Genomic DNA, 15159 nt, shown 5'->3' on the forward strand with positions numbered 1-15159 from the left:
TTGAACGTAATGCAGGCTATAGTGTTTATAGCTTAATGTTCATTAAAAAGTGATGAAATCGCACGTCAGAGTAGGCCGCATTGTGTAGGGTGATTTATTTCGTAATTTTGGCTTCAAGTTCGGTTATGTTACACCAAGTTACAGTTACCGACAAGTGAATTACCCGATAAAGTGCAGTCTCAATCCCCTGGCGGATTTCTTAAGCATTGAATTTCAGATCTCGTCTAATCCCGACGGCAAACATTTTGTATTCGCAGGGTTTTGACCTGAATCAAATTTGAGACTTGTAATTGAAAAACTAAAATGCGGATTGCAAGCTCTCTGCTGGCGGTCGGAATTCTGCTGCTGGTATCTGCGAACGACGCCGCCAACGGTAAGGCGCATAACTGCTTCTGTGGGAAAATGGGTTCAGGCATTTACAGTAAATAGTAAAGTGCTGATTGTTTTACAACTTGTGTGGTTTCACCGCATCGTATATATGCACATCACTGTTCGACAATGATTGAGCGCATACATGCGCCGAGTGATCGCTCGGTACCGCAGGAATTCAGTTATATCTCTAAAAGTTGGAGTAATGGGGCGTTTCCAAACGTCTCATCTTTTACCTCAAACCCAAAACACGTATCCTTCAAGCATAATGCGCATTTCAAAGGATCAGTTAAAGTAACGTGCCTCTAAAAACGCACTTTATGAGCGAACCGAGTCGCTCTATGTGCCACATTACTGCAAATCAGATCAAACGATAAGAATGCCAAAGAAAAGAACGTCCGGTGCGGTGAACGTACCTTTCACTTGTTGGCGTTTATTTTTGGATTATTTGTTTTTCCTGTCACCAGCTTGAACAAATGTATATTGTTAAGTCTAATTTTACACAAACATTAATTCACTGCTATATATATATATTTATACTGTATGCGAATTTAACGCCTGTTTATGAATCTTTTTTACTCGTTTTTACTGAAAATGTTTGTTTGCAGCAGATGGTATATTGACGTCAAAGAAACGATTTATAAACTTCCGGTGGTTATCTTAAACGTTTACGCCCACGCCGCGAATAAATCATACTTTAAAGTTAACACACGTATACATATTTCGTGCAGTAAATAGGGAGCTGGGTAAGATGGTCCATGTTTTTATTTCATGTGTCGTTGCAATTGGTGGTTAATTACGGAAAACTGCATAATTGTATATAACCGTATTCGGCTCTAAAAAACAAAAGATCGTTTTTAAGGGAACGCATAAAAAAACACATGAAACAAAATATATATACAGTAGGGTGGGGGAAGATGGACACCTGTTCATTCTATTTTCTCTTCCAATTTGGTAGTAAGCAAAAAACATTCAAAAAATTATGAAACTGTATGTTCACAACTCCAATGCACCGTTGTTAATTGTTTAAAACACGATTAGAGGATATTTGGATATAATGTGCTGAAGGTGTCCCATCTTTCCACACCCTACTATACTTTATAAAATATAGAAATAAAATCAATGCCACTAAGCGTACGTAAATATACATTGATTCACCTAACGTGTTCGGCTCAGCCAAAAATCGAGAAATTGGAGTTTGACATTTTTGTGTAAATAGTTTATTTTCACGTGACCACATCTGCTGAGAAAATCGTTCCCACGCTAAATGGGCGACTCTTTTTTTGTTTATTGTTTCAAAGTAATTTCCGGCGCCGTGTCCTTTGGCAAGACACTTAACGCCACTTTCTTCACCCCAATTGTCCGTTTTTGGTTGTTTAAGCTGTCAGCCATACATTCCAAAAGCATAAAAAATTACCAACAAAGTTACATACGTGTTATACCAACTGCGGTTGTCCGCCATGTAAGAATAAATAAGTTACATTCATCCATAGACCATAGAAAATTTAGTAGATTGCGATTAAGATTTCGGTTATTCCTCGAAGATAAACTGCCCTGGAGGCCACGTTGGTCTATCGGTGGTGTACCGAAGGCGGGAACTGTCTGGATTTTCAATTTAAGTTCATTATTTGACGCCTGCAGGTCTTAGGTCTATATATAACACAAGAAAACTTAGTCCTAATTCGATAGAATGTTTCAAAGGTTACGGTCGTATTGTCTATGTGCCGAAAATGCCATTTCCGTTCGAAGCGTCGCGGTTTGGTTTCGTGGGATAATGTTGTCAATTGGTTTGAACCTTTGCTTAAACTAAAGAGCGACACGCTGTTTGGTTGCGCGATTTGAACCGCAGTCAATAAAGGAATGGAAATTGGTTTTATAACCGCGATTTGAACGCAAATTACCTGTTGATAGTTTGTGCTATGGGTATTTGATACGAAAGATACGTACGAAGGATAAAGTACTTCTGTATGCTGTAGTTATTTTACTAAATATGTGTACGTAACATGTTTATTTTATTTCTAGGTTTTATTTTTTAAATTTCCGTTTATGACTATGTTCTTACAACATTTATATAGTAGGGTGTCCAAAGATGGGACACTTTTGGCCCATAATATCTAAATATCCTGATCGTGTTTTAAACAATTAACAACGGTAGATGGAAGACATGTGAATGCAGTTTTATAATTGTTTTAGATTTCTTTGTTTATACCAAATGAGACGAGAAAATAGAATTCAAAGGTGTCCCATCTTCCCCCACCATTTCGTACGGTCTACTAAAATTCAGTTTAGGCCAATACGTCGAATATAATCCTCATATGAAGTTAAAACGCATGAAAACAAAAAAGAGCATTTTTTACGGTGCTGATTTACTTTGCAGAGAATGAAACATGTCGCCCAAGACCTTTGGATATTGTGTTTATGCTCGATGGATCTAGAAGTGTGCGGCCAAAGAACTTTCAAACTGTAAAAGATTATGTCAAAAACTTCACCGATATCTTTGAAGCTTTTGGCCCGAACGACATGCAAGTTGGCGTGGTGGGTATTTGGTTAATTGTCTTATCCTTTCGAGTGTCCATCGGAGCGGAAAAGCGCGAACGCAAACACAAAACTTTTTGCGAGGTTGCGTTACACACACACAACATACACCTATAGCGAGTGATTATATAACGGCACGTCCAGCAGTGGGTATAAGATTTGGATTTTTGCATTATGGGCTGTAAAATGCTCGTGAGTGTACTTTTGCAAAAGTAAAAAAAATATTAAAATTTTGCAAAAGTAAAAAAAATGTGTGTAGAAAAATATAGCTTTTTCTACCGTGTCCAACAACGGTATATTTTAAACTGCGCATCATTATCCCAACTAAATGAAATTGAAACAATTTTGAATGCATTAGAATTATACTAGTTTTTTTGCCCGCCCTTTTACGCCGCTCTTTTAGGCCTTCACACCGTACGAAGGCGTAATCTATAAAACGTCAAACCTGCACGCCCGCTCATATTACCACGGTTGTCGAACTCAGGCACCAAGATGCGATAAATCTTCCTCGCTTCTTGGCTTTCTCGCACAAAATTCCGCAGCGTCAATTGGTCAAGTGAAAAGCTGGTTCAGCTGGTTTTCTTTCTCCTAATTGCCGACCACCCGAAACTTGTACGGATCATGATTGCAAGTTACCCGGCAACATAAGCAGTTTAGTTTTGTTCATAAAGCAATAAATCTTGCATTTTAGGATTTCCCATAAGGGGCCGGTTTAATACCAGCTGAAAATATCGGCTTACGCCAAATTTGCACCTTGCTTGTGCGGTTAATGGGAAAATGTATACCTCTTATGAATAGTTGTGCAGATGAAATGTGTCTTTTGTAAACATTATGCAGCGTATGTGGCCATCCATTAAAGTAATTCACCAAAATGCAGTATATATACGGCATATGTCAATTTATTATTCGGTATATTTTTTGTGAGCAATATAACTTAATATACGTATTCATATGCTTTATAATTAGTATAGCTAAATCTTGGTGTTTGTTTAAAACTATGATATTTTGCAGATACAATTCGGCAGCGGTGTACGAGAGGAAATTCTACTGAACCAATTTTACGTCAGGCATGAGCTGATGGAGGCAATCGACAACATTCGTTATATGGAGACGGGTAAGAAACGTTATGCGATCGCGGTACTTACGAATATGTAGTTTCTAACTCACATTTAAGTTTATTATTGCTTTGGCCAATTTCCTGCGTGCAAAAGACCACAAGTAGTATATAGTACTTTCGGGGCGATCGGACACATTTAGCACATAATATCCAAACATCCTGATCGTGTTTTAAATAATTAACAGCGGTCTATGGGAGTCGTTACGGTTAGATACAGTTTTGTTATTCTATGAATATTCTTTGTTTATTACCAATTGGGACGAAAAAATAGAACGAAAGGGTGTCCCATCTCCCCCCACCCTACTGTATATATACAAAATCGTAAAAGTGTTTCTTTAAAAGACTGGTACACAAGAAAAGGAAAGTAACGCTTAAACGACAGTCTTTATAGCACGTTTGTGGATAAAACAGAAGTACAAAACTTTTCAATAAACGCGTGGTCGTTGCACCTTGAAAACAGTATGTAATAAATCTTTTCATTAGGCAACAGTTATGGCTTAATGGAAAGTGTGCATAAAGAAACGACCTGACCAGAGTGACCGCGGAGTCTCGGGTTAAAGTCGTTAAATCTACGTATTTGAAAAATGTGCTGATTAAAACTATTTGAAGTCAATATTTGCTAAGATTTTGGTGAAAAACAAAGGACTCACATTGTGAAAATGCATCGTTACTGGCAATTTAAATTATATACGGGACATCGCAACGGTTTCAACTGTTTATTTATAATAGAACACCTGTTGGTAGCACTGTGCATGTTGCCAATAGGTAGATAACCTTGGTTATTGTAAAAATGAAAAGTGGTACATTCTGATGTACTACTTTATATCCCAACTAGCGTTATGCGAAAAGTAGTAGATTCTGATAAAATGTCACAGACGTGACACCTTTAGCACATAATATCCAAATATCCGGATCGTATTTTAAACAATTAACAACGGTATATGGGAGTCGTGAACAAACGTTTTTTTATAATTCCCCGAATGTTCTTTGATTACTATACCTAATGGAGCAAGAAAATAGGGTAAAAAGGTGCCCCAGCTTCCCTCACCCTACTTATATGGATATATTATCAGAAAACTCCAGGACTACAACTTAAAAGTACACACACAATTTTGGCTCCCTTTTAAACTGAGATTTATTCATGTTAATACACAAGGTACGATGACGGGCCTTGCGCTTCGGAAGCTTGTGACGGAAACATTGACCGTGGAGCACGGGGCAAGAGTGGACAACCCGATAGTTCATACAGTCGTTGTTATTATCACTGACGGGAAATCGCAAGATTATAGTCGCGGCGGGGTCACGAAGTGGACGAAAGAGGCGAAGGTATTTGTGTTTGTGTACTGTGTCTATATAACTAAGAGGTCGCTATTTAAGGTATCAGTTTATCTTTATTTAGGAGTCTCTTTGGCGTATTTGTTTTTAATGTTGGTTTATCTTATTTGGAGTTCGTTTTTAAGCGCCTGTGAGTAGATTTTCTTTATCGGGTTTTATAGCTTGGGTTTCTCGGCCTAATATGTCGGACATTGTTTCCATCTTTTAACACCAGGTCTGGTTTCTATTTTCCACAGGCTCGAGGATTTGAAATATTCGCTATCGGCATTGGCAGGAAAGCGAACCGAAAAGAGTTGCTGGAGATGGCGTCTGAACCAAAAGAACTGCACACTTTTAGGGTGCAGAATTTTAACGCAATTAAGAGGGTCGACGTCAACTTGAAGGACCGCATCCTGTGCGGTGAGGCATGACGTTATTAACTTTAACCCTAAGTTGGATTTTGCCGAAAACTACGTTTTTGTCGGCTCATTAAAATTCCATTGCACCGAAAACATTGCCGCAGTGTATAGTTAACACGTACAGTAGGCCTACCCTGTGTACCGCTGCGCGTAACATCGTCCTCACGGGTAGGGTACAACTGTTGAGTTATTACGCCCAAAATATGGACTGGCACGATCTTTGAGGCACAGCTATGCAAGCAATCAAGTTTCGATGCTCAAATCAATCTTATTGTAATTAAAAATCAGTTAAGCACCTACGGGCTTAAGGCTCGACGCTGCTACCATTGTGGGCGTATGTGTCAGTGGGCAAGACACTTAAAGGCAATTGCTCCAACTCAGTACTCACTAATGGGTTGTTTAAATTATCAGCTATACACTAATTAAAATGAAAAATCAAAAAAATGATCACTCATAAAATTACATATTGGCTAACTCGTAAGAGGGCGCGGGGTGTATGAAACAAGACACCCGTGTTATAGCGACTGTTATTACCCTGCCATGCGAGGATGAAAAGTTGCATTCGTTCACACTTGCACCCACAACATCGTAATTTTGGTCACTGCTGTAATTTTGCACCTTACATTTGTAAAACATGCTTTCAAATCAAGAACAATTTTGCACGAGCATTTACCTGCATGTCGTAATTGCGTGCATGCGCAGACGTGGACGAGTGCGAAATTGGCAACTACACCTGCGAACAGTTATGTCATAACACCGAAGGATCATACATATGTGAATGCTACGATGGCTTTGCTCTCAACGACGATCAAACGACTTGTTATGGTGTGGTATACATTTCACATTGCTTGCTATAATTGTGTCAATCAGCTCACATGTGCACTTGCTGTAATCAATATTCGTAAGTCACTACGACGGGATTTGAATCCGTAATACCTGAGTCCCCATTTTCGTGTTGTGTGATAATTTTCATAACTTGATTGAATTAAACAGTGGTTCTCAAAAAAAAGATTTTTGATCATTTTTTAATAATTATAAGCACATTTAAGCACAAAATTACAAGAATTCTCCACACAGAAAAAGAACAAAGTCACATGCAATAAAACAAACCTTAGGAGCCACAAAACCCGCTTTTAAAAAAAAAGTCCAACATAGGTGCAGACAGACCTGATCACTTTGAGAACCACTGCCATAGCACGTTTTGTCATCACTTGTGTGTTTGTAATTCACCACATTCCACCACACAGATGCCGACCCTTGTCTGTCCAACCCATGCTCACATATTTGCACTGTAACTGGCCATGGCAACTTCCTGTGTTCATGCCCGCTCAACATGGAACTGGATGGGAGTGGTTCACATTGTAGATGTAAGAATGGACAAATAAGCATGATCTATAAACAACGCCAAAGTCCCTTTAATATAAGATTATCTTTATTTTATGTAGAAATAATTTTCATACTGAGGAGTCACTTTTTGTGTAGTTGTAAAGAATGTCATATATTCTGTTTAAAAAGACTTTAATTTTATCGGACTGGTTTGGGAATAAATTATTAGAGTATAAAGTGGAGTACGATAGGACATGTTTCGATCTTCTTTCTTGGACCATTTGGTATAAAACAAAGAATATAAATCATATACCCGTAGCTTAAGATTGTAAAAGAGCATTGTTAAAAGACAACCAGGTTTAGTTTCTCATGATATCTTATCTTACCCCACAGCACTATATATGTATATCTAGACTACAGATATTAATAAACAATATGTTATTTAGAATCTTGGATGATAACAATATGCTTTTTATAAAATGACTTAATGCATTTAACACTTCATTAACTCTGCCCAATTGTACCCACCTACTAGTATAGTAAAGTTATATAGGTCTAAGAGTATCATGTTAGCAATAAGTCCATATATGCCTAGAGGAATATTTTCATTTTTTTAAGTTTTGAATTTGAAAAACTGTGTAACTTGATACACACTTTCACTGATAAACCAGCTGTGCCAACTTATCACTCAGTATATCAACATTCCAGACTTACCACCACCAACACCCACAAGTCTTCAAGCAATCCATGTAACCCACACCAGTGCGGTTGCTTCATGGACAGTGGATCCATCAAAAGAGTTTCTGGTTGACCACTACCTTTTGATGTACACGCGTTCTGATGGGCAAGGGAAGATTGAATTAAAAGAAGTTTATGGTAAGTACCTAGGTTCAGAAACAGCATTCTAGGTTTAGATTTAGCAATTTTTTATTTTAGAAATGTTAAATATCATATATACACCGGCGCCGTAGCACAGTTGGTTAGCACGCCTGCCACGAACCTCGTCGTTGCTACCATTGTGGTTGTGGGCGTATGTGTCCTTGGGCAAGACACTTAACAGCAATTGCTTCAACCCAGTGGTAACTATTGGGTTGTCCAATTTATCAGTCACACATAAAAAGTAATCACCCACAAAGTAACATGCTTGGTAACTCGTAAGCTGCCAGGAAATGTTTGAACACCCATGCTATAACGACTGTCGTTTTTCCGGCACACAAGAATAAAGTAAGTTACATTTATTTATTCATTTATTCATATATAGAGAAACTGGGGAATAGAATTATCACAGTTTAAAGTGTAATAAGGAATATTTTATAAGCCTAGTTTTATGTCGTGTTTATTTCATACATCTTAACAGGTAACACCACAGTGGATCTAGTAGACCTTGACCCAGATGTCAAGTACAATATATCACTTGTTGTTGCAACCAAAAATGATGTATCTGTTCCAACCGAAAGGCAATTTAAAACACGTAAGTTACCAAGTAATGTGATAACATGCCACAATTACTAAAAAACAATGGACCAAAACAATCGTATTTGATAAATCTCTGTTTTCTAAGGTGTATTGGTCACGACTTATAAGTGTTGTGTTTTCGAACGACTGTTATTTTAATGCTACTTCCAAAAACTAAAGTCAGTCATTCATACAAAAAAAGAAACAAACTGAAGTGAATTATTCAAACATTCATCCATTTGTTCATTTTTTCACAGTTGCTCTTGGTGAGACCGTTGTTCTACTTACCCAACCAACTTTAACCACCATGACGGCAACTTGGGCACCAGCTGGTGGTGACGGATTGACCGGGTACGAGTTATCTTATCGACCAGTTTCTGAAGAAGATACTGGAGGGGTTGGAGTTGGCCCACCACCAGCTGTAAGTAGTTTGTTTTGTTTATTGTAGTGCAGCGTGTGATGATACTATGAAAAACATAACCTAGTTTCCTATTTATTGCTTCGAAAAAACACTAGCAAAAATCATTTTATTTATAAAATGAAGAGAAGGGGTGATAATATAGTATTATGGGATAAGATGAATACCTTTAGCAATTTTTATCCCATGTTTTCTGACCGTGTTTTTAACAATTAACAACACTTGTAGAAAGTTGAATGATTCTGTAAACATTTTGTGTTTATTACCTAATACACAAATAACAATAAAAACAATAAATCGGTTTTATAACAACCGTTGTTGTCCCGCCCCGTAAAGACATAAAGACAAATAAATTACATTTATTCATCCGTTTTTCAAACTTTACAGTTGATAGTCCAGAATTTTGGACCTGACATCCATGAAACAGTCTTGACAGGTTTGGAATCAGACACCATGTACAGCGCTAGAGTTGTTCCCATGCATGGTGATCTTGTTGGGCAAGTTGGCACTGATGAAGAGAGAACAGGTAATATCATATGTAACAAAGAAAACGTAGACAATAGAAAATACTCTTTTAATTTTGGTCACTGCTGTAATTATGCATCTTACATTTGCAAAACATCAGGTATAATTTTTGACAATAGAAAAATACCAGGCAGTGTGGACATGTGCCTGTTGTGCATTTAAATGCTTATAAGTGGGTTTTGAACTGTTGCTGTATCCCCTTAAATACCATACCCAAGATTCTCATAATTGGGCATGCTGGTGATCAAATAGATTTTTTTTTGTCAGACAGTTGGTGTTATTGCGAGATTCTTTACCTCATATCTCAACTCTTAACCAACAAAAAAGAGGTTTCACAAAATTATAACAAAAACAATGGTCATTGGAATACATAATTAAGTATCAGTTAGCAAAAACGCCCAACCTAACATGAAATATAAAATTTATTCTTAGTCACGGTAATGAAAAAGTTTTAGTCACGATAACGAAAACCAAGAGAGTTTACAAAAGCGTAAACACGGGTAGTAACAGTAAAACAACAGCTGTAAAACAACAGGAAGAAATAATGCCTTGGATATAAGGCGTGACGGTTACACCCTAACATACAAAATACTGAATAAAAAAGAGTCATTTACATTTGCATATACAACCAAGAAATTTAAACAAAATATCACTTGCAGATAAGCTTGGACCTCCAGAAGTTGTTGTGGCGAATACCTCACTTTCAACTTTACATTCCAAGTGGGGAGGTATCCAGTATGAAGTGGATGATTGGGAAGTTTCATTATTGTCCAAATCAACAGGAGACGTCACTGTAAGTAGTTCGTGGTAAAGTTATAAATAAAGATTTTTTTTATTCTGAAAAATTAATTTTAATATTCCGAATTTTGTTTATTTATTTGGTTTCAGTCAAAGGAATATTTAACTGCTGTCCAGAATATTTACTATATATTGAACTTTTAATGCTTGCTTTATAAAAAAAATCAAAGGTTCTGTGGGTCTAGATTTAGAGAATTAAAATAAGATTATTAGGTTGTTTTTTTGTGAATTGTCAGAAATATATCAAGAGCTATTAAGATTAAAATACATATGGTGATTTGGACCTCGTTTTTAGGGCTTCCTAGAATTGTTTTAAATCGAATATTAGACAAAAAATTAAAACAGAGAAAGGAAATTGAAAATGTAAACAAATTAAAAATAAAATTTCAAGTACTTTAAAAATTAAACAAAAAATGCACTAAAAAACGGGTGTCTTTCTTTAACTACTAAACTGTTTGTCCATAGACGGTTATGACACAAACAGGGACACAAGACAAGTTGTTCAAGATGCTCACCCCTGGTACAGACTACCAGGTTGATGTGATTGGTCATGTGACAGAAAGTGGAAGAAGGTTTAGCAGTCCGGTTGGCTCAGCCAGTGGAACTACTGGTAAGTTTAAAAAAAATGAAAAAACTTTCTAAAATTACCCACACAGTAACATACATGGTAACTCGTAAGCTGGCACAAGGTGTATGAAACAGTACACCTGTGTTATAACAACTCTCATTTTCTGACCAGGCGAGGAAAAAGTAAGTTACATTTAATTTAGTTCAAGATATTTCTACAGCAATACCCGCAATTTAGCACAGTGGTTACTGCGCTTGCCTCTAACCCAGAGGTTAGGGGTTCAAGGCTCGCTGCTACCATTGTGGGCATATGTGTCCTAGTGTGGTAGACCACTTAACGACACTTGCTCCAATCCATTGGTCACTAACCATACAGAACAAAACATCTACAATAATATATGTATTTATTTCCTTAATAACATATGTGTTTAATAGATGCAAAGTGCTACAAAAAAGAAATGGTCTTTAAAATAATAATATTTATATTTCTCAGATGCATTGACTGGCCCAGTCGTTCAGGTAATTGACACAACTGACACAACCGCACACGTGGAATGGACCGATATTAATTTCCCTACTGACTCCTGGACAGTAAAGATTTATCCCAAAGGTAGAAACCGAAGATTTGAGGTGAGTTTTAACAACATATGTGCTCAACATAGGTGTAGGTGTTTTTGGGCAACTTAACTCCGATTGGTATAACCCAGCAGTTTCTTATTGGTTGTCCAATTGTCAGCATATAACCATTCTTTAAATATCGGCTTAATTTAATATATTTACACAAAGTTAAATACAGGGTTACTCCTTTAAGCATACACGGGGTGTATAAAACAGAGAACCTGTATTATAACAACTGCCTATGCCCTCCATACGAGAAAAAATTACATGTATTCATTCATATATATAGGTAATAATATGGTAACAACTAGTATACAACGCTGAAATAAAACATTTTCATTTCTTTAAAGACATTGGAAGTAAACGGTGACGAAAACAGCGCCGTATTTGAGTCGCTAAAACCGTCTACATTGTACGCTGTCGAGGTAACAGCCAATGTTCATGAAGCTGGACGTGTGTTTGTTAGCCCCTTGGGAAGAACATTAGACTCAACAAGTACGTTTGGTTTACCTGTTTAATGTTCTGTAATAAGAACCTTCGCATAGCTTCTATATGGCGGCAAAACTGAGTGGGTCATAATGTATCCTCCTATTAGCCATCATTGTATGTTCATATGCATTTAACTGTGCTTTTAAGTTGCCATATATTTTTGTCGTCGATTTCATCCATTACTGTAATGCAGATTGGTCTAGCCTTTTATGCAATTCAAGTGGGTATGGTTGAAAGCTTGTTGTGGTCTTTTTGCCCACAGTTAATATTGCAGCTATTTTAGTTGTAATAAGGTTTTAATGAGTTCTGTTTTTCTCGCGGCGTATAGGGAATTAACCCTTAATCAGAAAGTTAGGAATGTAGTTAGTTCAATAAGGAATAGTTAAGAAACGTTTAAATGTATATTTTGTAGCAACTAATCTAAACTAAAAGTCATCATAACAATTAAAATTGAATAAATGAATTTTTTTTATCTGTTCGGTCACAATAACGAAGAAGGAAAGAGTTAATAAAAGCAAAAGTCGAGTAGTAACGGTAAAACAACAGTTGTTAAAACACGCTTAATGATAAAAAAAAGAAATAATGTTTTAGGTAAAATCTGTGAATGTTACACCCTACAGACAATACAAAGAAAAAAATAAATAAATAACATTTAATTAAACTTCCAATTGGAAGAAAAGTGTGCGCAATTGTTTTGTATATATAGGAAGTTGGTATTATATAGTTCATTTTTTGTTGTCCAATTTGGTAGTAAATCAAGAATGTTTACAGAGTTAAATACCCCATACTCCCACAACTTTAAAAAAGTGTTTTTAATTGTTAAAAACACAAAGAGAAAAAATGGAACGTTATATGGATTTATCTTACCCCGAAGTACTATAACATTAATATATTCCAGAACCTGCTGCTCCACGAAATATAGAAGTTATTCATAGGGAAATATCAGAACTTACCGCCCAGTTTGACCCTGCAAGTGGTGATCATACAGGCTATGAGGGGGAGTGTGTGAAAACAGATGGAACAGGAGAACCAGTGCCTGGGATTGTGAGTTATTTGGTTGAATTTTTGTTTGGTTTTGAATAAAAGAATAACTGACATTTTTATCTTGCAAGCAGGAAAAGACACTGTTTTTTTTTAAAAAATAGCCTGTAACTTCTTGTGTGTGTTTTTTCTATAAATGATATTTTTAGAAAACCCATTAACAACCACTGCGTGGGCCATTACTGGTAAATGTGTTACATTCATTCATTTATTCCTTTAAATATGTTGTCAAAGACACAGCCCCTACAACCTCCGTGCTATCATCACCCACAAAGTAACATACATAGTAACTCGAAAGCTGGCTCGAGGTGTATGAACTCTTGTGTTATAACGACTGATGTTTTTCGGCCACTCGAGGTTAAAGCAAGTTACATTTATTGCTTTGATAGATCGTTGATTCTGAGGTTCCTACCATCACATGTGAAAATTTGGATCCAGCAACTCTATATGACGTCAGAGTTAGAACATTACTTGGGTAAGAAGCCAATCATCTCTATGCTATTTAGAAATATTTATTAAATGTTTTTATTTTCCTATTTTATAAAATTTATAAAAAGTGTAGGTAAAAGAGAGCATTATCTTGGTGACAACACATTCCCTTTTCTTTATTTTAATTATTTTCATCTTGTTTACATTGTTATGTTCGAATATATAGTAAGTTGGGGTAAGATTGTCAAATGTTTTCATTGTGTTTTATTTAGGATTTTACAAAGAATATTTACGGAAATATATAACTGCACTGTCACGACTATAAAATACTGTTGTTAATTGTTAAAACACAGTAAGAAAATATGAGATATTATGAGCTGACGGGGCCATCTTACCCCATATAACTAACTAAATAAAATATATGTTATGTTTGTTAAATCCTAAGTGACCACACATATACTCTGTCTTAATGGAATAATTATATTGTGATCCTTGTATAGGAAAAGCAACAATAAACTAAGATTTATTTAATTAGAATATGAATTTCAGAGATCTTAAAAGTCAGATCATTGCAACCTCCAACAAAACTCTAGCTCCCGTGGCAGCCGACATTCTTGTAACTGACGTAAGTTGTTTGAATGTAATACTGTTTTTTTTTAAACTGAAGTCTTTATTTTTGCATGTTGGGTTTTCATTGAGTTTTTATAGAGAGTTTGGTCCAGAAGGTATAATGCAAGGACAGATATGTTACTTTTTTCGATACAGTAGGTTTGGGTAAGATGGTCCATAATTTCAATCTGTTTTATCTAATTTGGTAGTAAAAAAATATTGACAGAGTAATAAATGTACACGCACAAATCTAAAAGAGTTGTAAATTGTTAAAAAATTAATTAGAAAATTTGAAATATTATATGCTAACAAAATCTATCTGACCCCACAGTACCATATAACACGAATAGTTACTCCATGTAATATAGCCGCAACTCATTTAGCTACATTTGCCCACATTTATTATATCACCGTGTTGAAATAGATCAGTCATACAGGATGGTCTACAAACAGATTAATAGTGTTAGAACATACAAATACATTAATAGCATAACAGGATACAAACAAGTCAATAGTATAAAAATGTATAAATATATTAAAAGCATAAGAAGATACAAATAAGTCAATCGTATAAGAATATATAAATATATTAAAAGCATAGTTGGATACAAATAAGTCAATAGAATAAGAATATACAAGTTTGGCCAATGGGAGTAACTTACCAAATTTTTCAGGCCACCACACACTCACTATTGGTGGATTGGCACGCTCCTACCAATGTTTCTGTGGATGGATACATGGTTACTTACAAATGTGATGCAAGTGAACTTGAGACAAGATATGTAGATGGGAACACTACCAGGTCAGTTTAACAAACATTTAACATTAAAAAAACATATAACATAAAAAAGTGGCGCTGTGGCACAGTTGGGTAGCTCGCATTTGTCTAGCACAGAGGTAATGGGTTCAAGGCTTGTCACTGCTACTATTGTGGGCAAATGCGTCCTACGGCAAGACACTTACATTGAGACCATAACAGTGGGTCAAGGTGTATGAGACAGAACACCCTAGTTATGACAACTAATGACGCCCCACCATGCAAGATAAATAATCTATATTTATTTATTTATATATTTATATATATGAGTAAAATAAAGCCTATACAAAAACATAAAAAGTTTTACAAAACT

The 15159-nt window shown here is 36.0% G+C and overlaps 1 protein-coding gene across 3 annotated transcripts in view; it reads left to right on the forward strand.

The window, feature by feature from the left end:
• Window positions 1-15159, forward strand: part of LOC100184031 (collagen alpha-1(XII) chain-like) — an 18801-nt gene continuing 3642 nt past the window's right edge. Inside the window, exons 1-19 of one of the 3 annotated variants that reach the window (XM_018811858.2) lie at window positions 1-373; window positions 2747-2904; window positions 3916-4018; window positions 5178-5347; window positions 5593-5755; window positions 6457-6579; window positions 7002-7121; window positions 7789-7956; window positions 8438-8551; window positions 8793-8956; window positions 9341-9479; window positions 10138-10271; window positions 10742-10886; window positions 11337-11473; window positions 11812-11956; window positions 12849-12994; window positions 13381-13466; window positions 13970-14045; window positions 14704-14831. In XM_018811858.2, the coding sequence (XP_018667403.1) occupies window positions 304-373; window positions 2747-2904; window positions 3916-4018; window positions 5178-5347; window positions 5593-5755; window positions 6457-6579; window positions 7002-7121; window positions 7789-7956; window positions 8438-8551; window positions 8793-8956; window positions 9341-9479; window positions 10138-10271; window positions 10742-10886; window positions 11337-11473; window positions 11812-11956; window positions 12849-12994; window positions 13381-13466; window positions 13970-14045; window positions 14704-14831 (2489 nt within the window). In that variant the 5' untranslated portion in view covers window positions 1-303. The remainder of the gene's footprint in view (window positions 374-2746; window positions 2905-3915; window positions 4019-5177; window positions 5348-5592; window positions 5756-6456; window positions 6580-7001; window positions 7122-7788; window positions 7957-8437; window positions 8552-8792; window positions 8957-9340; window positions 9480-10137; window positions 10272-10741; window positions 10887-11336; window positions 11474-11811; window positions 11957-12848; window positions 12995-13380; window positions 13467-13969; window positions 14046-14703; window positions 14832-15159) is intronic. The other 2 variants (XM_026840918.1, XM_009863998.3) reach the window with 2 other exon arrangements.

Source organism: Ciona intestinalis, chromosome 1, assembly GCF_000224145.3.
Source record: "Ciona intestinalis chromosome 1, KH, whole genome shotgun sequence".
NCBI lineage: Eukaryota > Metazoa > Chordata > Ascidiacea > Phlebobranchia > Cionidae > Ciona > Ciona intestinalis.